Raw genomic sequence first — 25,056 nt, 5'->3', positions numbered from 1 at the left:
ATGCCTGAGCTGTTTGCCTGGGTGACAATGACAATGTGCAGCACCAGCCTCGCAGGTCACAGCACAGGCTCCATTTGACCAAGTGTGTAAACACCTAAAGCATCAGGGAAGGGTCTGATGTCATTTGCAGGAGTGTCTATCTGTGAATAACTTAAAAGCATCACCCCAAATAATTGTCCTCTAGGAGACCTTTGGCTCCACAGCAGAAAATGAGGCAAAGATCACAGTACTTGGGAAATCTCAGGATACAATTCTGTTGTACCTTGTCACCTTCCTTGGTGGTCTTGGCCAAGTGGCATCACCTCATGTTTCTGTTTCCTACTCTGAAAGACAGCAATAAAATCAAGATCTTGTAAGCATGGTGCAGACAGGACCTGCAAAGCACTCTGTGGAGGAAAAGTATTGAACCAGTGATTCATTGGATAGAAGAAAAATTGCCCCATGCCATGGTAGGGACACTCTCCACTCAGGAGATGGATATTCTCCCGCAGTAATAAAGTATTCCATTTTATAACAAGACTTGATCTAATTTCCATCCCAAACTCAGCTCTCAAGTTGCTATACACTTAGCGCATTTTGATTGCTCCAGAGAAACAAAACAGGTTAGAATGCATAGATTGGTGATGTCATCTCCATTTCTGGAGGGCTTATCAGGGCTTTATAGACATAATAATGACCTCAAATGGTGACAGTTCAGCCATCCAAGCCCAGCAGAGGATTCCCTCAGACCTGCTAGTGACAGTGAGAGCTACGTGGAGGCAGACGTGTGCCTTCTCTCCCAGCTGAGTGCCAGCCTGCAGCTGCAGTGATCCTGTTTCAGAGTGTGGAAACGGCTGTCCCTGACAGAAAGCATTCACTGGCTTAGAGATTATTTTTGGATGTACTCAACCATTTTAACTAAACCAGTTATTTTTACTATTCTGAACACCCTCTTTCAAATTTTACCATGGGAGAGATCATATTTCAATATAGATATCTCCATGCAGGAGAGTTACTTTTTCGTAAAATCACTGAGTAAAAATAGCTATGCTTCTATAACCAGCATGCAGATCATTAAGAGGAAGCTCTCAGTTTGGCTTCAAGCCCTTCTATGAAATCCAGGCTCACTCCAGGAAAATCAGCTGGGACCCTAAGCAGACCCTAATGCATAAAGGGATTTACGACGCCACCAAAATCAGCTATGTAATGGCTTTTAAAAATGTAGGTTATATATGTGTGTGTATATATAGATATATATAAATAAATGCAAACAAAAAGCATTAACTAGACCAGACTTTAGGCACATCTCAAAATACAGAAACTATTAAAATTTTCAGATATACTCATCTATGAGAATCTAAATACCTTTAAATCCCACAGACATATTGCCAGGTGTTTTGAAACATCATTACGAATGTGACTCAGCATTGTAAATGTTGCTGTTACCTCAAACTCAGCAATCATGGCTAATGGCTGGCTGTAAAATAACTGTCTTGTTAGTCAGATTTAGCATATAATTCCCTCATGTAGTGTATGTGGTTGCAAGTGTATTACCAATGGCAAATACCAACAAATGCAGTAATGACAGAACAAAGCCATTACTGGGAATAGCTCTAAAGTGAATTAAATTCTTGTACCCATATTCTCCCAATTATTGCCTAGCAACAGGCACTCCACAAAAGCAAGAAAATGCAATTCAACAAGGCTGTCACTACTAGCTACTCCCTTCTGAGCCCTTTATACCTGCAGCTTACAGTGTCCTCAACAGCCCTGAAGAAGTAGAATAAAACCATTTTTGATCATTAACTTCATTAAAGAAACTCAATCAAAGCAAAAGAGGCTTCAGGCACTAATATACTGCCAGGTATTTTAGGTAGCTTTTAACTATCTTAATTAATAAGCAACAGATCCTTAACTCTTTGTATACATTTTTTGCTATACGACTTAAGCAATGAGGAGAAGGAGCCCAATCAGAAACAGCAGGGCACCATTCTTAGAGAGTAAACTGAAGCAGGGCAGAAAAGCTGATTTCTGACACCTTGCAGTGCTGGTCACAGCACTATTAAGTTACTTGGCACAGGAGATGAGATTTATTCCTTTGCCTTCATCAGTTCAGCTTCCAGTTCTTTCACCTTTTTTCCTACCTTTTGGATGTCACATTTTTCTCTTCCTTCTCTTTCACACAAGCTGTTCCGGTTGTGCCCAGTCTTTAAGTGTATAAAACTGTCCTTAAACTGATGCCTTGCAGACAACTTTAGCGCAAAGTTGAGCTTGGTGGGAAGCCAGGGAGCCTGTCTGAGCTGGAGCCTGACCTTTATCGTGCTCACAGCTTCCTGCAGGGCAATGATATCAGCTAGATACTTTTCTTTTTTCAAGTACTTGCCTCTTTCTGTACAAACCACTTCTTTTTAATTACTTTATTTTTTGGGGTTTTTTTGTTGGTTTTTTTTTTAACGTAAAAAGCAAATAATCTCTCCAACAACTAGGGACGCACTCCCTCCCTTAATCACTTTCATGCGAGGAATTTATATAAATTAGCACTCAATTAACACCTGCTCTGCAGTTTTAGTTCGCAAGCGATGGGGCGATGCTTGAATACAAACACTGGAGGTGGATTAACCTCTTGAAGATGCTGTGCTGACAGAGTCACGGGCACAGAGAAGGGAGATGGGAGCAGCTGGGAGCCCACACACAGCCCAGCTGCGGTACTTCCAGGCTTGGGGTGCTTTTAAACAATAGGCGAGGGTTGCCAAGGTATAATTAAGATATTTAAAACACTATAATGTTAATTTAAGATGTAATTAGGCATTGAAGCTGGTGATTAAAGGGATACGAATCACCTATCCTACCAGCAGGTTCTGCTGCTGCTCTCGTGAAAACACCACGGCTGCATTTTTTCCATCCAAGTAAATAGCTTAATATAATAGCGTAATAACAAACACAAACAGCAAAACGTTAATATTGACAGTATTTTTATCATCTACTTTCCAGAAGGCTCGTTTTGTTGCTCAGTTTATGTCTGTTCAGACACATCCCCGAGCAGCGCCGCTGCTCCTGGCCCAGCTCCGTGCGGGAGCGGGCTGCGGGTCGCCCCGGCGCCGGGGAAGGTGGCCCTGGGCACGGAGGAAGGGCTCGCTCGGGTCTGCGGCTGGAGGGATTTCAATCACCTTTAAACCTGGCTCACGAGTATCTGTTGCCTTTAAATGAACAGCCTTAAAATCAGTACCAGAGTTTCATGACTACAGAAGCAATTGGCTGCAATTAGTAAATGAATTAAACTAGGAATTTAGAACCACGGAATGGTTTGGGCTGGAAAGAAAAGAGATGACTTTTTTTTTCTGCCATAAGCAGGAGCACCTTTCACTAGACCAGGTTGCTCAGGGCCCCATCTAACGTGGCCTTGAACACCAGGGATGGGTCAATGACAGCTTCTCCGGGTGAGAATTTCCTTGGGATAAGAAAAATGAGATTTAGGGACGCTCAAGCATATTGCAGCGGTCCTTGCTCGCTGCTCCCTGACGGTGCTGTGGGCACAACACCTGCTTTTTCAAAAGCTGGAGACTTCTTCAGTTCTACCCCTTCTGCTGTGCCGGGGACGCTCCCGGGAGCGGCAGCGCTGAGCCGGGGCCAGGGCTGTGCCCACCGCCACCCCAGCGCCCCGGGGCAGAGCGGGGACAGAGCCGGGGGTAGAGCCGGGGGTAGAGCCGGCACAGAGCCGGGGGTAGAGCCGGGGGTAGAGCCGGGATGGCCGCTCCAAAGCAGCAGCACCCGCGGGAGCAGCGGCTCCGAGAGCCGGGCGGCCCCAGCGCTGGCCGCGGGCAGCTGCCCAAGGGCCGGCCCTCAGGCAGGGTCCGGGCAGGCCGCGCTGCCGAGACTCTTATTGTGACAGCGCGGGCGCCGGGGCCAGGCCGGGCCCGCGGTGTCACCGCTGGCAGCACATTAAAGCCTCCGGTCTCGTACCGCCGCGCAGAGAGCGGCTATGACAGCCCGGGCCGGTGAATCGCCTTCCCAAAATACCGGCCGCGGCCCAGGTGACAACTCCTAGGCTGTAGGTAAGGTGCTTGTTCGGGGTTTTCCACGTCACTTTTCACTTGGAAGCTGGATAGGGAGGTGGCGTGAGGGGCTGCAGCGAGCAGGGAATGCTGAGGTGACACCGTACCTGGAGGGTGTGGCGGTGTCAGAGGGAACGTGGGAGGCAGCAGACCCAAAAACCTGGGTTTCTTTTTAAACAGGCAAACTGTCTCTGTTATTACCTACTGTTTTCATCTTGTAAGGTGAAATGTCTCTTTGTATTTATTTTTTTCCCTCCCAAATCAAGGTGGAATGATTTGAGGAGAACATGGCTTATCCCTTGCTGTGAGAAGTGACGCTGCGCATCAGAGCTTGGTTAAGTGTAGTGTTCTAGAAAACAAAGTAAACGCTGGTGGTTGTCCACAGCCTGTGGTACAGTGAATGTACAAATCCGTGCACAGGTAGTGATGTAAAAATGGGATAAAGACAAGACTTAATGAGTTTTCTGCACCAGTGAATGAGGACTTAGTGTGAACATGGTCCAAGAATTTGAGCCAGCTTCAAATTCCGAGAGTATGACAAGGGAAAAGTTAGGGAATTTTTACTATTAGGCTTCTGTTTACTTACAACTAATTCATAACTAATATTGATGATTACCTTTAAGAAATTAAAGCCTTGAGTCTTTAATATCAGAGCAACTTCTCCAGTTATTTCCCCCATGGGAATTTATGACCTCTTGGAGCCCTTCTCCAGACTCTCCAACGAGAGGAATACAATATACCGGGTATATATAGCAGTGAAACAGCTGATCTCAGTGGGGCAAGATTACAATTTTTTCCAGCACATGTAACTGTGAGGATTTATATTCTCTCTTTTTTTTTTATTTTTTAATTTTTAATTTTTTTTATTAGTGGCTTTATGTTTATTTAGGGGGATTATTTATTTATCCTGGAGCTGAAGCAGTTTGTCTGTTTTAAAAAGCTTGCTCTATGAAATTTCCCAGGTTTTGATATCAAATACCTGCAAAATAAATGCAGGACTCTGAGCAGCTTAGCTTGCCCTACCCCATCTTGCAGCTCATGTCATTCTGGCAATTAGCAGCCTTAATAACAGATCTCAGGAAATCACCTCAAACAGAGACACACAGTCCTTGGCATTCTAATCCAAAATCTCAGTTGGATATTAGAAGTTCTGAATTCAAAACCCATTAGAGAAGAATTCAGGAGATTTGGTTTCAAAAGTTTAGTTTTAGACTTAAAAGAAAGTTAACTTTTGTGCTTTCCTATGGTATGAGAAATTTCTTGGCAGAGATAGCTGGTTCTGGGGAATAGTACATTTAGAATTTTGACAGGGCACAAAACAGCAGGATCCAGGGATCTTTAGTTAAGATGATACACGGGAAATTACCTGGCTTAGCAGTAGTATCTGTGTTTATCTGTAGACTTAGGCAGGTGGTTAAACAATTGCTATTTCCTTTAGAATTTACTGAGCTCTGGCATATAAGACAAGCATGGTGGTCATTGCACTGGAGCCAGACTGCATAGCTTGTTATCGTAACCCAAAATGTTCATACAGTCATGGGACAGTTCTAACAAATCCTATATAACTTTAAGTTCAGGCTTTAATTTAGTTGAACTTTAACTTCATAGTATTTAGATTGTTAGTGACTGCTCAGAACACAGTATTTTTGTGATTCAGCTTGTGACGTACAATTTATTTTATCTGTATTGTCTTCCTTAAGGGAAAATCCACTCCAAGAAAGCCTCTATTCTGCAAGGCAAGGGTTCCATTCTATCCAGGAGCCCAGCCAAGAAAACTTTTGTGGCCTACCACCTAGCTTTTACCAGCCACCTATCCAAAGCCAATTGTCACCAACAAAAACCCAGGACAGCCGTGAAACCTCTCCTATGAGTGTCCCTACTCTCCCATCCGTTTTATCTATGTGCCAACCAACCATGTTTAACTACGAACGTCCAAAACACTTTATCCAGTCTAAGAGTGTGTGTCAAGGGCAACAGCAGCCTCCAGGACCTGCAACCTCTACAGAGTCAAGCAGAGAAATCAAACAGTCCTCCATCCTCATACAGCCTCGTAACCCCAGCGGGCAGAAATTCTCCTCCTCGTCATCGCTGAGCTCTTCAATCACGCTCTCCTCTCCTTCCTGTAGTGCCCCTAAGGAATCCACATATCCCATCACACCTGCATCTGCACAGTCTCCTGCTAGCTCATCATCTGGGCAGAGGCTTCTACCCATGCCTAACCAATCCCCCGCAGCCTTCCTGTGCTCAGTGCTCCCCTCGCAGCCCGACTATAACAGCCCAGCTCCTTCTCCCATGGAACCTCAGTAAGTATCCACTGGCTTCTAACCTGCCCTGCTTCCCTGTGGCCTGGCCTGTCCCCAGCACTGACCATCCCAAACCCAGTGCCCTGGGAAGGCACCAGGCTGGCTGAAGCCGATGGCACAGCTCCCACTGACTGCTGGTGTTCAAGGCAGAACTTGGCATGAGTCGGGTTAGGACACTGAGTGCTTGCCCTTGTGTGGGAATTAAACTACAGCGGGCATGTCACAGGCTGCTGTGTGAGTTTTCTGGAGCTGGTTTGAATTGTTTCATTTCATTTGACAGAAATCTCTTAAGGTTATTTAGAACAGAAGACAGGCACCCAGTCAAATTAATTTCTTTCCAAAAACATGGCTAATGAACAAGGAGACAGGGGGAAGGCAGTAGTATTCCCCACACATAAACAACTTAGAGAGTCCTAGCAAGTCTCAGCGATATTGTCAGGTTCCACATCATGATGTGGATCTAAACTCACCTACAATACCCCTTTAATTAATCATACACGTAAAAGAAAGGCAGCCCCTTGAAAATTTTACCCCTTCAGACCAAAGACTAAATTCTTTCCTGAATATGTATTATATCATTTTGCCTTTGGGCTGCAGTCCAAATATCTTCCAAGGTCAGTGAGATCTCAAAGGGAGCTAGGCCTTCCCTTCTCACCAACTTGTACTCCTGCCAATATCAGCTGGAGGTCCTGGGGAAAGTCAGGGTAGAATATGCACAAAGTGAGATATTGGAAAGTTGATAGGGGCAGGGGGTCCTGCTGACTTGGATATAAAACCAGGTTTAAGTGTCAGTTTGCATTCAGGAAATCAGAATACTTCTGTTTTCTGAATCACAGCACTGAGGGAAGAGGAAAGGTAAGATAGGGTGGGTTAACTGGGGAGCATTTCCTGAAGTCCTGCAGGAGTGTGGGGAGTTTGGGACACAGCTGGAGTGACTGCTGGGGTTTGTGTTTGTAGTGTGGGGTTGTTTGTTTCAATAGCAAAGGGCTTGGGTGCTTCACTATGCTTTTCATATAAGCTGCTCTTACCTGCAACATGCGATGAGTTGAGGAATTATTTTCCCAATCACACTACTAATGGGAAAACAGGGACATGAGATGTATTAATCTGTTGGGAAAATCACTAAAGTTTTAAAGTTATAACTTGCATTAAGGCCAAGCTGGGCTGGGAGTATTCTGGAATTATAATTCTCCTACTCTAGTCTTGTCAGCAGAACAAATTCCCCAGTAACAGGAGGAAGAGGATTTGGAATAGAAATAATTTCTGAACACAAGCACAGCATAGGAGGCCCCACTGCAAGTCACAAACCAGGTTAGAGCCTGTCAGCACAGAGTGCTGTGACCTCCAGCAGACCTTTGAACCTGTTCTGATGCTTCTCTTTACCTAGCATCTTTCAGAATCAAATGTAGTACCCAGCTCCAGGAGCTGGTTGTATCCTGTATGGATTGCAGGGTCAGGCTGTGAGGGGCCTCTGCAGGATGTAGGGATGCTGAACAAGTGTTGTGGGAGAACACACAGGGATTTGGCTGCACCATGATGCTTCTTCCCCTTAAGGTTTTGGTACTCAGTTATCCAACTTGGCATGTTCACCTCCCAGATGCTTTGTGGGTTCATTTGAACTGCAGTTTTTAGGAGACAGGCTCACATTTTCATGTGCATTCTGTGAAGCTGCAGTAAATAATCCAGCAGGCCTGTGGGAATAACTTTGTTTTCTCTTCCTGCATGAGTAGTTACTCACAGCCCATGTATAACAAACAAGCCAGCATCAACTCTACGCCAAAGACATCAGACCAAGAAATTCGAGGAACAAAAGAGGCCCTCATTCAGGACTTGGAAAAGAAACTCCGATGCAAAGACAGCCTTCTCCAGAATGGCAACCAGGTAAGGGATTAAAGAACTCTCAGTAGTGCAAGGAGGGGTTGCAGAGACTGCTCCTACTACCCCAGAGGCTGGAGCTCCAAACTGAGATAAAAGCAGAAGGAAATGCAGGAGCAGCACTGCCCAAAGACCTTTACTCAGAACCTCAACAGATCCCATGGCAGCAAAAACCATTTATGACCAGAATATTCTTTCAGTGTGAAGCAAAAAGGAATACCTTTAGAGCTGTCTTCTGGGGATCCTGTGGAACATCACACCCTCAGAAAATTAAAAATCCAAGGAGGATGCCTTAGTTCTCTAGACATGACTACAGCCTGGTTTTCAATACTGGGGTTAATAAACATCTCAAAAATCATTAGAGCCTGGGGAAAAAATTGCATATTGGAATATAAGTTCATTCTAAGGACCACCAGCAAATGGGGTAAATATTTTTTTTAATATGAACAACAATAAAAGAAAGATATTACATGAGCTTTTTCATAAAGCCTGTCTCCTATAAGAAGGTTTCTTAGTACTTATATGTTTATTCTGCAGAGGGTCACAATGGAATTCCCTTCACCAAGAAATCAAAATCTGGGAGAAAAATTTGCTACCAGTAGGGAAGTCCACTGCAGCAAGCTAAAGCAGGCAGGTTTCTAATGTGGGAGCCTTTCTGCTGATTGGAGGCAGACTGGTAAAAGCCCAGAGTTTAAAGTTTCCATCTTCTTTCCCCTGAAGTAGAAAGAAGTATTTTCATGATCATCAGTGAGAACAGGTTTGTGTCATATATGTAATTTTAAATACTGAATGGGCAAACAAATAGGTCAAATCAGACTGAATATGCTCCTAAACAGGAATGTCCTATGTGTTGTAGGAAAGCTTGTCACAGCAAGTCAGCTTTTCTTCCCATAGGAAGCCAGGCTAAAAATAAGGCTTATGCAATCACCACTGTGTCCTCCTCCCCTTGTCCTCCAACAGCGTCTGAGCCAACTGGCCAATCTCAGCCACACTTGATACACACGTAAGGACCTCAGGGATATTCAGCTCTCGCAGGTTTTGCTAAAGGTCTTGTGCTCTCTTCTAAAGAAAAGTCCCACAAGGCTCCCACACCTTTCTCCACCCAGCAGTAGACACATGTGTCTCTGCACAGAGTAGAAATTCAGTCAGAGCTTGTCCTTGTGTCACAAAAATCCAAACCCAAGTTAAACTTTGTGGGCAGTGAAGTGTCAGGTGTTCTGGTGCTCAGGGCATTAACATACTTTTCTAATGTAACCCAACTGACTGAGCTTGAATTTAGCTCTTCCCATTTTTATCCCTGTGTGTCACACACATCCAGATTGTTGGAACTTACTATGTCATGCCCGAAATGTGTCCTTGCCTCCTCCCCAGACAGCTCACAGCATTTCACCCTGCAGATGTGCTGCATAAACCTCCCCAGCGCTTTCAGGGGCAGTGGTGCTCCCCTTTGGCTGTGCCTGCTTCTGGTGTGGCTCTTGCTTTTTTTGGGAGCATCCCTCATGCCTCCAGCTCCACAGCTGAATGACCTGGGAAGTTTCCCCAGCCCTAACAGAAAGGTACCCTGGGACTTACTCTGGCTTCTGAGGATGATGCCATCAGCTACCCATAAATAATCCCAGCAGAGAAAGAGGAGGAGTGGAAGGCCACAGATGGCATTAGGGAGGCTTTGATGAACAGGCAGTTTAATCTTTTATGCATTTCAGTGCTGTATATATTGAGGCTGACTTCAGTTGGCATCGCAGACTGCAAACCCTCTGGGCCAGACGTGGGGCTTCTGGTCAGCTCTTGCTTCCATTGACAACATCCTGAATTTGTGGCATATTAATGTGCTCTTAACAAGCTGATGTGAAATAGTAAATGGACTTCTGACTGGAATTCCTCTCCACTCTGCTTTCAGCGATTGACTTATGAAGAAAGAATGGCTCGCAGGCTGCTCGGACCAGTAAATGCTGCCTCTGTGCTGGACACACAGGGTGAAGACAACATGCAGAATGCACAGGTAACTGGGGACCTGTCTCTAGGGCAATGATTTCCTGTGGTTGTGCTGTGGCCTGCTTGTACCTGGATGGGGCAGAGATGGGGTTTATTTGGTACCAGTGCAGGTGAGGGGATGGCTCTCAAAGGCAGAGCTCTCCGTGACAGGGGTTTGGTGTTTTCACAGCGTGATGGCAGAGGGGGAAAACTGAGGCACCATTTCCTTACTGTGGCTGATCTGTAGGAATGACCTCTCCAGGGAGGAATTACAACAGCTGCTGCACACCACAGTACCCAGTGCCTGTGACAGGCAGGGAGCAGCACCATGAGGGAGCCAGGTACCCACTCCCAACAGCCTGAGTGCAGGCTTGGCCAGGACAGCAAGCTTTACACCTGTCACTGTTTGGAATAAGTGACATTGGCTTCAAGAGGTCATGGCCTTGGGCTGGGATTGGTTGGGTTTAAGCCCTTCCAGGGGGCTGCAATCATTAAGAGAATGCAAAGAAGTTATTTCAGCAGTCCACATGCTGATAGACAAGAATCTATCACTACTGGCATTTTCCAAAGTGTTTTAGTTGAAGACTTGCATCATTGGTTGGTTATTCAGACCAGTTAGAAGCTCTCTTTGGCACTTCTGTGCTCAAAGTTAGTGGAAATGTCCATGCTGTGGCACTGGGAAGCTGTGCAGGAAGGAAAACACCCCTCCTGCTGCAAGCAGCAGAGAGCCAGGAGCAGGCACACACCTGCCAAAATGCCCTCAGCAAAACTCCGGCATAGAACAGACACTTAATCACAGCAAAGGAGGAATACACAGTTTGAGCTATTTCTCCTCAACAATCACCTGGTAAGAGCAGGAAAGAAGGGAAAATTATGAATGTCAGAGAGCAAGGGAAGCCTCGTCTTTTGCACAGAACAAGGAAATATTCAGTCAAAACAGGATGACTGACAACTTTTCAGCATGTGTGAAATGCTGCTTTAAAAAAAGAACACTGGAAGCAGAGATTGACTTGTGTTTGGGACATCTTACTCCCATTGTTCAGTCTTACTTTTAAATATTGTGGTCACTGGTTCATTCAGCCTCCTGATTCCTCAGAAACTTAGTCCATGTAATAGGTCATTAGAATAATCAGCAAATTCATCACTACAGCATCAATTCACAGGACAAGTAATAATTGTACAGAATTTGTGTAAATGAGCAGATACAGGCGATTGCCTTTGGAGTCCATGTTGAACTCAACCCAGCAAAACGCTCATTCACGCAATATTTCCCCTGAATTTAAAACTACCTGTGTGCTTGAAGTTTAAACCCAGGCTTAAATGTTCCAAAGGTCTGGGCTGCAGAGCACAGAACCAAACATTGGAATGGCTCAATGCAAATACTCCAGAAATTTCCAGGCAGCGTTTGCTCTCTCTGACTCCACTGCTAAAACAAGTCACTGGCACCAAATGCAGTCGCATTTTCCAAACATCCAAGCTCCTAACAGGAATCAATCCTGGGTACTTCAGCAGATTTAGTCATGTGATTGCAGAGTTGTCAGCGAGCTGAGCTGGTGCTGTGATCTAGAAAGAAAAGTATTTTCCAGCTCAGCATGTGTCCATCGCTGTTGGTACCATATTTAAGTGGGCACAATACAAGGCTCTTGCCAGCAATTCCACTTCTATTCCTGCTGTGGGGAAGGACACTCTGTACTCAGCTCCCAGTTTAGATATTGCCAGGAGTCCTGCTCCTCTCTAACAAAGGTTATGGGCTGGCAGAAAACTTTGTGTGCCAGACAAAGCTGCTGCACCCATCACCTGGGCAGCAGTGAGAAGTTCTGCTATGGCAAAGCCTATGGTGAACACAGAGTGTGTCAGGTCCTCATACAAGTTCCTCTACCTCCTGTCCCAATGACTCCTGAAGTAGAATAATTTTGTTTTTAAGCAGCAGTCAGGATATGAACTCAAAATGGCTTCTCATTCAGTCTACAGATAAATCTTTCTAAGTGAACTCACCTCTCCTATTTCTCTTCCTAAGCACCAGAATGCAGAAAACATCAGGCTGCAGGTTCCTACAACACATGTAAGGTAAAGCAAAAACTTGTGCTGTGCTAGTCTTCAAAATCTTATTTCAAACATTTCTAGACAATGTTGGTTTAATCTCACTACTTATCAATTTTGATAAATTAGTAATTATTAAATTCACTCCCTTTTGACTAAAATGCTGCCATGTGTGGATGGGTGATGATGTCTATGATCCTAGTCCAGTGAATTCTAAGCATAGCATTAGAGGTTTAAAAGCTCCACGCACATTGGGAAAATATTCTTTGTATTCCATAAGATTAATTTCTAGTCAAAGAAATATAAATATTTAAATGAATATAAATTATGAAAATGAAACACAGCCAAATTTCTCATAAATTCTTTTGGATATTAGGCCATAATGAAGGTTATGCTTTTGTGTTGAATTTAACAACTTGAGCAAAAGAAGTAGCTGATCAAAAGTTATGACTTACAGCTGAAAAACCAACCAGAACTGTAGTCCTCGATTCCTAAACATGTTAAGGGACTCCAGCTGCAATCAGAGCTTTGATGTCACTTGTGCTACAGTAGCTTTTACACAATTAACTGTTCCTGTCCCATTTCTAGGAGCAGACCATCCTCAAGAGGCGATGATCGTGGACATGACTCAATCCAGGAAAAGTTTTTTCAGCCACGTTTTACACAAGTGCCTGAAGATGTAGTGATTGAGGAGGGGCGGTTCTGCAGGCTCGACTTCAAAGTAATGCCAACCTCTCCCTTCCAATTCCATTGCCACCCTCTCCCTTCCCATTCCATTCCCTCCTGGGGTGTGGGGCATGGAGAGAGGTCTCTGCAGTGCCTTTGCACTTTAATAAGCCAGAGCACTAAAGGCAGATGGTTCAGGGTCTCTCCAGGCTATGTTTCTCTCCAAGAAACAGGAGATGGCTAAATATTTCAGCAATTTCCCCTGGAAAACATAAGTGGAATTAGCTGCATAAAATTATGATTAAAGATGAATAGTGGTATACATAGACCACTGCAGAATGTCTCTAGACCTCCTTGCGAAGAATGAATATTAATGCCCTGCTGAAAAAAAGGTATTTTGGCAGGGAACCTTGTGCTTTGCACAGAGACTCCACTACTTCAGTGGACACACGTCCAGCAAGGTCTGTGTAGGACTCACCTCCCTTTAATGAGTCATCCCTGAGGTAACTGTACTTTGCTGGAGCAGACAAGCAAGGAAATGCCTTAAAGAGAAACAAAACTCAAGAATGGCCTAAAACTTCATGGCACCTGTACCAGCCCTGGGGTAAGAAAAGACCCTGCTCTCCCTGATAGGTTTGAGTTTTTCTAATGACTGCCAATCTCTTTGCTACAGTAAACTCTGGCCAGACTTACACGTGGCCTTTAGCCATCTTCCTCATAGCTGCCTAAACTTCTGCATACCTGGAGAAGCTGGAGCATGCCTGCAGAACAGCTTATTTACAGCTGTTATCAGTTATGGGTGTCAGCACTGCTGCAGTGAGAGCTGTGGGAACAAAAGGCTGAACCCACAGTGAGCATCTTGGGCCTGATCAAAGCCACCTACAAGAAGGGAACAACAGGGGGTTGCAGGAACAACATCTACTGTCTTGTAGCTAAAGCTCGTCTTTCCACAGCACTCCATGAGCCTTTCTGTGCAATGTCACATTTTGAATATTAATGTGATGTTGGCAACATTGTACAGTTTCACAGTAGAAACATGGTTTGATCACCTATCAACACCAAACTCTCTGTAGTATTGGAGGGATTTTATTATCTTAAAGGTGTTTGACTTTTCACTGCTCTCCTCTCCCTCACAGGTTAGTGGGCTCCCGACTCCAGATGTGATGTGGTACCAGAATGGAAGGATGGTTCATCAGGATCAGTTTCATAAAATGATAGTGTCAGAAAAGGGGTTCCACTCGTTTATTTTTGAAGCAGTCAAATCAGCTGATGCAGGCACATACGAATGTGTGGCTGTCAACCGTGCAGGAGAAGCATCTTTCACAGTAAAAGTGGAAGTAATTGGTAAGACTGAGAGCCCTGATAATTCCCTGGCCACACAGGGAAAGTCTCAGCATTCTACTGCTTTCCTCCCTGTGTTTGGGAAATCAAACTAACAAGAAGCATAGGTAGCACTGTCACACTGTATTAGGAACGGCGAAAGTGACAGCACAGACTCTCTAGCTTTAGTTGCAAAAGGAGAGCACTTTTTATTCTTCCAGATCTTCTTTTATAGACAGTTCCGAGAAGGTCCGAAAAGATAAAACTCTCACTGGTCATCAAACTAACACATCACCATCATTGGACAGTCAGGAACAACACTCCTTGACTGTTTCTTGCAAGTAAACAACAAGGAACAAACAACACCTGCAAAGGTTGTTTTCCTTCTCTAAGGACTGTTTGGATTCCTCCTTATGAGTTCCCAGGCCAGAGTGAGAAAGTTGTGTTCTTGACTTTCCCACAGGCTCAAGCTAGTGCCTGAAGCCTAAAAATCTCTTATTTGACCACTGTCAGTTCCCACATAGCACTCCACGTATTCAGGCTCAAGCAATAAAAATCAACTTACCTGTTCCAAGACTATTTTAGTAACATCTAGGATGCCGTATTTCTTCAAGCGGCTTCTATCAGGATATTTAGATATAATGAGATGTCCAGGATTTAATTTAATTGATGTTCTTAATTTTCCAGGATTGATAACATATGTTAATTTACTCTTCTTCTAAAATGGACTGTGTTTACTACACCCTTATGCTCATGGGAACTGCCTGCAGGCTTAAGAGATGCAATGAGGAACACATGTCCTCCTGGATTTAGCATCCTGAAGTCTTAAAAAACAAGCATGACATCAACATTCCACACTTCCAGTAACTCCTCCTTATCTCTCCTCTTTAATTTAGCAAAAGAACATCACATGCCCCCAACTTTCATTTTCAAGCCACAAAGCAAAAAGGTTTTTGAAGGAGATACAGCCAGACTGGAGTGCCAGATCTCTGCCATCCCAACACCTCGGATTTACTGGAAAAGAAACAACGAAATGGTACAATATAATACAGACCGAATAAGGTATCCTACTGATGAGTTGGCCATTGGTGTGTTAGAAAACAACAGCCAGTATTTGCTAAATCAAATGTAAATGGGCTGGACTCTAAAAGCAGCAGGCTGGAAAGCTGGATCTGCCCCTCATATGTGACACAGGGCACAGGCCCGTGTGCTGGCCAGGCACGGTGCTGAGAGCCTTGTTTTGAGGGCACAGAGGGAGAGAGCTGTGCCCAGGTGCCCCTCTGAGCACCTGCAGGAGTAGATGCCCATGATTCTCCATGCCCATGGAGAAGCACAGCTTTAGGGCTGAAATGTGCAGTGTGGGGTTACACATTGATCCACCTGCATGGTGCCAAGATGTGAATCACTGGTGGCACTACCACAAATGTTCATGTCTGAGCGGTGTGCAGTGCCCTGCAAGAATTGTTCTGGGGCTTTCTCAGCTCCTCAGCATGTAAACTGACTCTGCTTTCTCCCCTTCCCCCTCAAAGCACTTAGGCATTAACGTCTTCATTTTTCAGCTTGCTCCATGACAACACTGGAAGGATTTGCCTCCTGATCCATAATGCAAACAAGAAGGATGCTGGCTGGTACACTGTGTCTGCTGTCAACGGGGCAGGGGTGGCCACGTGCCATGCCAGGCTAGAGGTTGCAAGTAAGTTCCAGGTCCCAGTGCCACAGAAAGTGCATCTTATAATCAGAACTGGCCCTCAAGATTAATCTCATGAAGTTCAGACTGCTGGGAGGATTTATTTCCTAGGCAAAAAGTAACTAACCTGGGAAAAGCTCTTTTGTTTAGTGCAGGACACTGTAGAATGTCCTTTTGCACTTTTAAAGACTACAATTTCCCTGACACCAAGCAAGAGGGTGAATATAAATCTCTGGTGTCTGAGATATGGGTTTGTCTGTTAAATTCTTCCCAAGGGCTTGCTGGTATATACTGCAGATAAAAAGCAATGGGGCTGCTTTGCCATGGGTCTCTCTACACTCTGGGAAGGCACTGAAAGGGCTTTTCTCTCTCTTCCAGCACACGCAAATAAGCCACTTCCAGCCCCAAAGCAGTTACGGGTTCGACCAACTTTCAGCAAGTATTTGGCACTTAATGGAAGAGGACTGGATGTGAAACAAGCTTTCTCACCAGAAGGAGAGTTTCAGCGTTTGGCTGAGCAGTCTGGACTGTATGAAAGTGATGAACTTTAACTGGAAATGAAGAGGAAAACCTCACACCTATAAGAGACAGTTACAATGTAGATGCAGTTAACTGGTGATTGCTCTAATTAGCAAAATGTCTACTTACATATTTTTACTTTGACTCTTGCACATTCAGCTCTTCCTGTTTTACCATGTTAGATTTTATTTATATGGTTTGGTGACTATAGCCATTAACTGAGTATTGCATTTTAACTAGAAAGCCTAAGAAAGCAGGTTAATTAGTTTTTACAACTGTGGGTGGGCTTAGTTCCACCTGTGCTTGGTTACATGCTAAGGTAGATTGGTTTGTACTGCTTCTCTAATATCACACGTGATAATATAAGAAGTCTGTACTGTCTGAATACTAAACCAAATAGATTAGAGTGTTTTTATGAGAATAAATTAGAGGCAAATAAAATTTTAAATAACCAACATCAGCCGTGACTCTTCCTTGCTTGATGTATTGAAAGCAACTTTTGAATGTCTGGCATCAGCTGCAGCCTGGGAAAGATGGATTCTTACCCTCCTTAGCTTTCCACTTGTCCCCTCCCCTGTCTGTTCCCACTGTCATTTGTCATCTGACAAATATAAAATATTTAGCATAAACTGAATGCCGACACCCTATTAACACTACACCAATGCCAGTGAGGCAACATCAATATTTCTCCTCCTTGCACACTTGGCCCAAAAGCTGCCCTCTATAATATGAATCATGAGGGCTATCGTATTTTCCCTCCTTTAATCAAGGAGTGGTTGCAACTTATCTTGCTGTTGACTCTCAACAAGCTGTTGATTTGAGTCACCCAAGTGGTTTGTGTGCTGCTGTTCAGACACCTTGTTTAAAACAGTATTAAATACCACGGAATAGGATTTTGCTGAACTCCGGCAAACCAAAACTGGAGACCTTTCAACTGTACTTACTACAAGAAAATTTGTGGGGGTTGATCTAGCCTGAACTCCTCAGCAAGGTGCAGTCAGTAAAACTCTCAAGCATCTTCCAGAACAGAAAAAATGAGGCCTCAGTTAACCCTGCACTGCTGTACCATTAAATAACCCCCCAAATCTGAACTGCATAACAGTAACTATTAATTTCCCAAAAAATCCTGCAGCTCTACCACCACACATGTCCTCTGGGCTGCCCAGGTGATGAAACACACTGAGATAATTCTCCTGTTGCACATTTGGAGATGGAGTTGATCAGATGCAACCCAGTACCCAGTTTGCCCACAGGCTCCACTGGAAGCTTGGAAAGTCTGCATCATTTCTCTGACAGATGTCTTTACACACAAGTCATGGAATAACTGAGGTGGCTCCCACTCTTTACCAGCAATCACTGTGTCAGCTGCACCTCATTCAGTACTCACTCCTTACTCCACACATCATCCACCCAAAAATGTCCCTGCAGTGGAAATGGCTCCCAATTCCCAGCAGCAGCACTCAGTGACAACTGAAAATGGTAGAGCAAGATTAGAAGCTGTTGTCACCCTCTAAATTCAGCCTGTGAGTGTCCCCTCCTCCTTGCCCCTTCTCTCTGGTGATGTTCAGCATGCTGGGCACAGCCATGTCCCAAAGCTTTGCCTGGAGCTCTCCTCTTCTGAGGGTGACAGGAGCAGTTCTGGGAGCTGATTTCTGGAGGGCGAGGCTTTCCTTGTAAATATGATTTCTTGTAGAGAAACAAGTGGAGAAGCTCCCAGTGTTAGTTCAGAGCAACCTCACCTCATGGTTCCCCTGAAAACCATGTGCTAAATGTTGTGCTTTCAGCTGAAGAAAGGCAACCAACACCTTCAAATGCATTTGGAGGAATTCTGGGTACAAACAATACTGATACTTCTGAGTAATCAGCCTAGGAAAGCAACAGGCCAGCTAATTGCTGCATCATGTACTCAATACAGGGCTTGGTCTGGAAAAAGTCTTCAATAAAAAATATTTTCATAGTTTGCAAAGGGATCCCTGTTGGATGGACTTTGCTGGGTGAAATGCTATCACAACACAGCATTAACCCTCCCAAACAACAACAGCCATATTGGCTACAGGAATTTGGGAGTAGCCCAGGTCCAGCAGCTGAAAGGAGGCAGCAACACTGGATCCATCTACCTGTAATTCCACACTTTTTTAGCATACAGCAAACATCATTACTGAGCTGAAGACAGGCCTGATTTCAGTCTAAGGAATAAATCTGAGCAAGTAATCCTGCCTGAACACAGAAATGTTTCTGAAAGTGCCACGATTCTGCAGTCAGTAAGAACCATGAGTGCAATTAGCTGAGCTTTTCTCTTGTTTACATTGAGATAAACCATGGATTTGTTTTTGTGCCAACATTAGAGATGGGTATTTGGCATGGGAAATCCATAGCAGACAGACAGGAAGAACTGGAAAGAGGAGCCCAGTTGAGCAGAAGCACATGTTAGTGTTCCTATCTCCTCTATCATCTCTGCAGAAATCAATTCTAGGAGGCCTGAATTTAAATCACACTTTTATAAATTGGAATCAGGCAAAAATACTCTGGAAATGCTCTGCTTCACACACTTCATTTAGCACTGATTTAACACAATGAGAGATCATGTGAACATGCCTAAGTAACAATGATCTATGTAAACCAGAGTTATTTCATTTAAGGTAATGAAATAAAGTTTTAAAGTAATAAACTACCCAGCCCATGTTGGGTGAAATCCAGATTAGTAAGCAATAGCTGCTTTATGAAGGTACTGAGCAACTAAATAAAGGCACTGGGAATATGTTAAAGCTGCATATCTTGTGAGTATTTAATGTAAAGAAAAATGTTACTTTAAGGTCTGTCTTAAGTGGTCAGTTTTGCATGCAGAAGAACACAAGAACTAACAAGGATTACAAAATTAAAGTTCAGTCTTATATCAGTTTGGGTTCCATAAGCTGAGCTGTTTTGTTTTCCCATTTCTGAGAGATGGAAATACACCTCAGCCCCCTCATTATCCCCATGGAACTGGGATCTATGGGCAGGTACAACAGTGGAGGATATATCTTCATCTAAATCAAAGCAGGAGAGTGTGGAGAAGTTGATGTTTCTCAGGCAGAACAGCCAGCTCTCCAGAGGAAGCAGAGCTGCATTAATCAACAGCTTGTTTGCATTTCATAAACATAAATGTATATGTATTTCTCAAGATGCAATGCTAATGTGAACCTCTTCTGGATAATCAGGTGAGCTCTTAGCTTTACTATGTGTGAAGTCAAATTTACTGAGGCATGATGTTTCCATAAAGACACAAGGAAAGTCTGAGTACCTTAGGCAAGTGCAGCCACTTTTCCATAGGTAGCAGCTGGCAAGACAGTAATTCATAAAAAATACAGAAATCCAGTTAGATCAAGGAACAGACCCAGATCAGTCCTTCTCATTTTTTGGCAATAGTTGGTGTCTGGTCTGTACACTGGTTGCTGCTGGCTGTTGGAAAAGATTATTTGGCCTTTTTCAAGGTCAAAGAGTGTATTATTAGTCCTTGTTATTAGCAATATTAGACAATTGAGGCCTGAGATGATTCAAAGGGGTTGTATTTAACACCAGCCCCCAGTTTTTTCCCTGACACCGAGGCCGCTCTCAGCTCCCCACACACCTCCTACATGAAGTCCATCAGATCAGTCACGTGTTGTGATTAATTCCTGTGTCCTTGTCTTGTGTTGCCTCTTTGTCATGGCACCCATGGTCTAGGGAGCTACAAAGACAGTAAAACTGAGGAAGAAATGCTTCAGAAGTGCCCAGAACTGGCTGCATTTGCTGCTGTGGGGGTGAGTTATCCCTTGGCTTTCACCTCTGTGTTTGCCAGCCTAGGCCAGCACTGGCTAAAGAGCCATTGAGGCAGAAGAGCCCCAGTCTGTGCCTGGTTAGACTCAGTCTAACCTGTCCTACCCTGAAGAGGATGCACAGACCAGGGTCCAGAACAGAAACCCCTTTCTGGCCTTGCTGTGGCTCTGTGTCCTCCCTACTCTTTATCCACCCTGTTTGTTTTCGCCTGAATCCTGGCAGAGCAGGGGAGCTCTGGAGCACAGCGGAGCTGGCACAGGAAAACTGGAGTGTGTGTGGTGTGTGGCACAGCACAAGCCCAGAACTGCCACAGCACAAACACAGAAGGTTTGGCTGGTAAAGTCTCATATATGCAGCTTGCAATAAAACATCCAAAAAGCTCAGGTTCTTCAAATCTAACCAAGGGCCTTTTGAAGCTGATCCAATCTTCCCTGTGCAAAATGACAGCTTGAAGAGAGGGCAGGGAGCTGGACTGGAGTCTCCCTGGCTTCTGCTTTCATCCAGGATCCCTCCTTGCCCTTGTCTCCAACACTGACTGCACTGCAGAAGGGTCCCAGCTAAAGGAAGAGCTGCTGGCTGATGCCCATGTTTATCCAGATTGCTGTTTCCTTGCATCCTGGTGAGTTCTTTACAACACGTTGTAAATGTGCTGTCAACATCTTCTTTCCCTGGATAAACGTATTGGCTCGTATTCCCTTTCTGTGTACTCAGGAATCACAGTGTTCCTAAGCACAGTGTAAATGTTCACTTTTACCTTCTCATGGGTGAGTTGCAAAGATGGAGCTCAAAGGGAGAATTCTGTTTATAAGATTCCAGAGTTTAAAATCACCTCATCCTCATGAACATGGGTCATAAGAATTCCAAGCTCATTTAAAAGAAATTTGTACGTGGGCAGCTGTCTCCATTGAAGCAGCTGGGATAGCACCACAGGGAAAGAGCCTCCCTAAACTCAGCCTTTTCCTAGACCCAGTGTTAGCCAGGTATGACCTGTACAGACAGCCTGGCTGCAAGAGAGGAATGCAGTCAGAGTTTTGTAGCCAACAGCTATGAAAAATGTAACTATTTCTTAACTGCAGAAGGAGGCAAAATGTTCTGACCTTGATTCAGGACTGCCTTCATGATGGGACACCTAATTTAATTGTATTTTATTTGCAAATACATCTGCTCATCTCTGGACAGAGAGTGCAAACTTCTCCAAAATTAGGAACTATCTTTGTTCCTAACCCCTGGGGTCAAACCAATGGAGACAGTGCTAAGGAAAAGGTAGGCTTTATTCTTACCTATAATCTTAGAAACTCCTGTTTATATTTTGGAAATTGAACACAAAAGGAGTCACAATTGTCCCCACTGTGACTTACAAAGTCTATTTCTCCATAGGATACTATTTTTAACATCATAGAAATACCAAAAGCTAGACCTATAAATAAAGATAAATCACCAATTATACCCATAAAGTCAAATGAAATCTTGTTCAAGCCAGGTCATACACTGCAACAGTAGAATTGGCAGCAGGGCGAGATCAGGGAGTTTTAGCAATTGTACAGAGTTGTGAGCTGGACATTTCCCCAAATGTTAACCAGAAACAGATGTATGGAAAACAAACAAGTTTCACAGCAATCTATTGGATCACAGGCTGCATTTACAGCAAGAAGAAATATTACTGCAACTTCCCTTTGCTTTGCTAAAAGGTTTCCTGCAGTCTTTGTTCCAGTTCCATATCTGGGGTAAGTCTGTGTCTGTACAACATATTTTTATTTTCAAATCACTTCTACAAGAAGAAAGGGAAAAGCCCCCAGGCTGTCTGTAAACATTACTGCACAACAATCCCTGCCATCTCTCTCCACTCTGAAAAGAAATGTGTATTTCTATATCCTGTCTTTTTTGGAAGGGCCAGAAGGAAAGTGTACTTACAGCCAGATGAGGAACATTTTTCCCAACAAAAATGTATCTCTTCCTGCAGGAGGGATTGTGGTACTAGTGTCCCAATCAGCCATGCTGGCTTTGTTTGAGATGTGTTTTTTTTTTTTTTCACCTCCCTCTGGTGCTGAATTTGGAGTTATCAAATCTACAGGAAGGGAAGGAACTTCATCAAGGGTATCCAGTCTCTGAGGACAGAGACTCAGCTCAGAGTGACATCTCCAGTGCAGCATTCCAGCGGGGTGTGGGAGTCTGTTCCTGCAGATGTTGTTCCCATCCTCAGGCAGCTGCAGTGCTTGCTGGAACCTCACTGAGCAACAATCTGAGAGGCAGAAGAACTGCACAAAGTCAGTGATTTTAAGATATTTTAAATGCTTTTATACTGGCTGCCCTCAGGGAGGGAAGGATTTAGTAGAGCTTCAGGAAAGAGGGCATAGCAGAGTGTCTGAGCTCAGCTGGGAACAGACTGTTCATGCAGTTTAATTAAAACCAACTACACACCCCCACAGTTTTGGTTTTTTTTCCCCGTATCTGTTCAAGAGGAGCAGGACCATCAAAAAATGTATAACAACCATTGCTTCTGGCTCATTTCTCCAAACCTTCCAGGTGCTGTTCTCAGGACTGCCCAGCCCTGCTGGAGCTCTGGGCAGACACTTCTACAGATGCCAGAATGAATCAACTTCTGCTGCTCTGAGACCCAGCTGTGACCAGGGGAGCAGACCCCGAGCAGCATCCCGGACCTGCTCCCTCACATCCGTGCTCCCTTTGCCCTTGCTCCGTTCATGCATCAGCTGCCGACGTTAATGCTTATCTCTCAACAGTTCCTACCGCAGGTATCGGTAACCTTCAGAGAAAAAAGAATAAATTTAAGCTTTCAGGAAAAACACAAAGTCTCTTCTCGGCTCAGGACCTCACCGCTGTCGGCACCAGAGGGCGCTTCGCTTCATCCTTGTACCCGCCGGAATTCGGGAACAGCCTTTTTAATTCCTCAGTCCCTTTATTCCCGTAGCCCCAGAGAAAAGTCATGTGCAGTCCCAGGCAGTCACTGCTGGCTGTTTATCGCTAGGACTCAGCTGCAGGACAAGGAAAACGCGTCCAGGCGCCATCCGGCCGATGCCACGGGAAAAGCCGGGGCAGCCCCAGTCCCTGCACCAGGCAAGTTCTGCTGCTGCACATCTCGGCTCCTGCAGGACACACAGCCCCCAGAGCCCCTGAATCTTACACAAATCCTACAAGTAGCTGTATTTTAAAGCCATTGTCCTGCATTATCACGCTGCTACGTGGGCTCCATTCTTCCTGTGTCCAATCCCAGTGTGGAGGAGCAGGGTCACGGAGAAGGGAGCAGAGGCATTCAAAGGGTCCCAGGAGGGGAGTTCCAGCCCAACAGGGTAAGCAGTACCCCCACCAGGGGTCACTGATTCTGTACCATGATCTCCTGGCCACACCAATCCATCCACCCTCTTCTAAAGGGACCAGTTTTAACAACTAAACCCCTCCTCCCTTCCCCTCCAAAGGGATCTTGTTGCCAGGCAGTAGCCCAGGACACTTGGCCCTGAGCACAGAGGTCACTGAGGATGTGTTGATCCCGATTACTCAATAGCCTGACAGCAAGAAAGCAGGTGTGTGGCACCTTTGGCATCTCCAAACTTTGCTCCTGCTGGCAGCCCTCTCATACAGAGCCTCAAAACCTTTGGACACATTTCCTCTCCCAGAACTTCCCAAAAGAGCTTTCAAGCACTCCTCAACCTCACCCCACTCCCCTGGGGCACAGGACACCCTCTCCACACCCTGCCTGGCTTTTCCCTGCAAGCTCTGTGCCCTGCAGCGACAACAGCTCTGACAAATCTGAAGAGGAAAAGGTTGGAAGACTCTAGACTTGCCTTATCTCAGAACTGGTTCTGCAGTAATAATTCTTCTTAATATAACCAAGTTTTTGCACCCTCAAAAACATGCTTCTCCTCCATTTTGACCAATACTGTTCAATACAGTTATTTCCTCCTTAAAATCTTAGTTCAATGCACATCAATTTGCAGCAGTTCCCACTAAACCAGTCTCTGAGGAAATTTTGTTTTCTTATTAGCATCTTGGTCACAGCAAACTTCACCCAATAAATAATGTAATTAAGGAAAAACGGGGGATTGTAGAACAGTCCGGTAGGAACATTGTTCATTCTTCAGGCCAATGTCCCAGGAATGAATTTCCCCCGTTTTCAGAGAAAGGCCATGTGATCAGAGGGAAGGTTATTCTGCCCAACCCAAAGAACATGCCCAAGGCTGCCTTCCATCTCCTTTCCTTGCTCCCTCAACTTCCCGGTTTCTTGTTCCCATGTACCTGCAGTGCCACACATCCACAAGCAGAGTCTTCGCCTTCAGGAGTTCTTCAGCCCCCGCCACACCTTAGGCTGAAGAGAGGTGGATTTTCACAGAATACAACAAGAATCAGCTTCCAAGACCTTGATCACTTTCTATGAACCCACAACACACTATGAAATAAAGGCTGTTTGGTTCAGAGAAAAAGCACCCTCTGGCGTGTACAGCAGTGTGCAAGAGCAGTGTTTCCTGGCCACAGAGAGCAGCGACTGCTGCAGTACTGATTCCAGGGATACAGATCCTCATGGAGACAGAGACACAACAGCCGTGCTCAGCTGAGGGAGCGTTCACTGGCAGTGAATGAATTGTCCCAGTGGTGGCTCCCTGCCCCATCTGCTGCCAGGCTGCTGCTGGGGCAGGAAGGAGCCAGACTCCCAGCGTGCTCCTGCATCACTCCCAGCAGGAACTGCAGCCCAGGCAGGACCGTGATCCAAGCTGCCAGTCCAGGAGCTGCTGGGGCTCCTCTCCCGCACAGCCGGCACGGGCAGAACGGCTCCAGGAGATGCAGTTTCACCCGAGCCACCAGCAGGGCACATGGTGGTGATCTCAACACTCACCTCACA

General features: G+C 45.0%; 1 protein-coding gene and 1 long non-coding RNA gene across 6 annotated transcripts; one reads left to right on the top strand and one right to left on the bottom strand.

Moving 5' to 3' along the window:
* The first annotated feature begins 3,873 nt into the window (after positions 1 to 3,873).
* On the top strand, positions 3,874 to 16,867 carry MYOT (myotilin). 5 transcript variants are annotated; one of them, XM_058849033.1, is made up of 11 exons: positions 3,900 to 4,031; positions 4,298 to 4,451; positions 5,732 to 6,334; positions 8,065 to 8,215; positions 10,107 to 10,208; positions 12,198 to 12,247; positions 12,809 to 12,941; positions 14,023 to 14,230; positions 15,103 to 15,268; positions 15,766 to 15,899; positions 16,272 to 16,867. In XM_058849033.1, exons 2-11 carry the CDS (start codon positions 4,432 to 4,434, stop codon positions 16,442 to 16,444), a joined length of 1,740 nt encoding a protein of 579 aa, XP_058705016.1. In that variant the 5' UTR covers positions 3,900 to 4,031; positions 4,298 to 4,431; the 3' UTR covers positions 16,445 to 16,867. The 5 variants fall into 5 exon arrangements, with proteins under 5 accessions (XP_058705017.1, XP_058705019.1, XP_058705018.1 ...); XM_058849034.1 differs by lacking the exon at positions 4,298 to 4,451 and having other exon boundaries at positions 3,874 to 4,031; XM_058849035.1 differs by lacking the exon at positions 4,298 to 4,451 and having other exon boundaries at positions 3,885 to 4,031; positions 6,158 to 6,334.
* LOC131584187 (uncharacterized) lies at positions 16,687 to 24,925 on the bottom strand. The gene is made up of 2 exons (XR_009278677.1): positions 22,969 to 24,925; positions 16,687 to 22,446 (listed from the first exon to the last, which is right to left on the bottom strand). It is a non-coding gene; the product is annotated as an uncharacterized LOC131584187 (long non-coding RNA).
* Between the last annotated feature and the right edge of the window lie 131 nt (positions 24,926 to 25,056).

This window comes from Poecile atricapillus, chromosome 13 (genome assembly GCF_030490865.1).
Source record: "Poecile atricapillus isolate bPoeAtr1 chromosome 13, bPoeAtr1.hap1, whole genome shotgun sequence".
In the NCBI taxonomy this organism is placed as follows: domain Eukaryota; kingdom Metazoa; phylum Chordata; class Aves; order Passeriformes; family Paridae; genus Poecile; species Poecile atricapillus.
The sequence above is the reverse complement of the archived record's forward strand: the minus strand, read 5'-3'. Positions and strand labels throughout refer to the sequence as shown.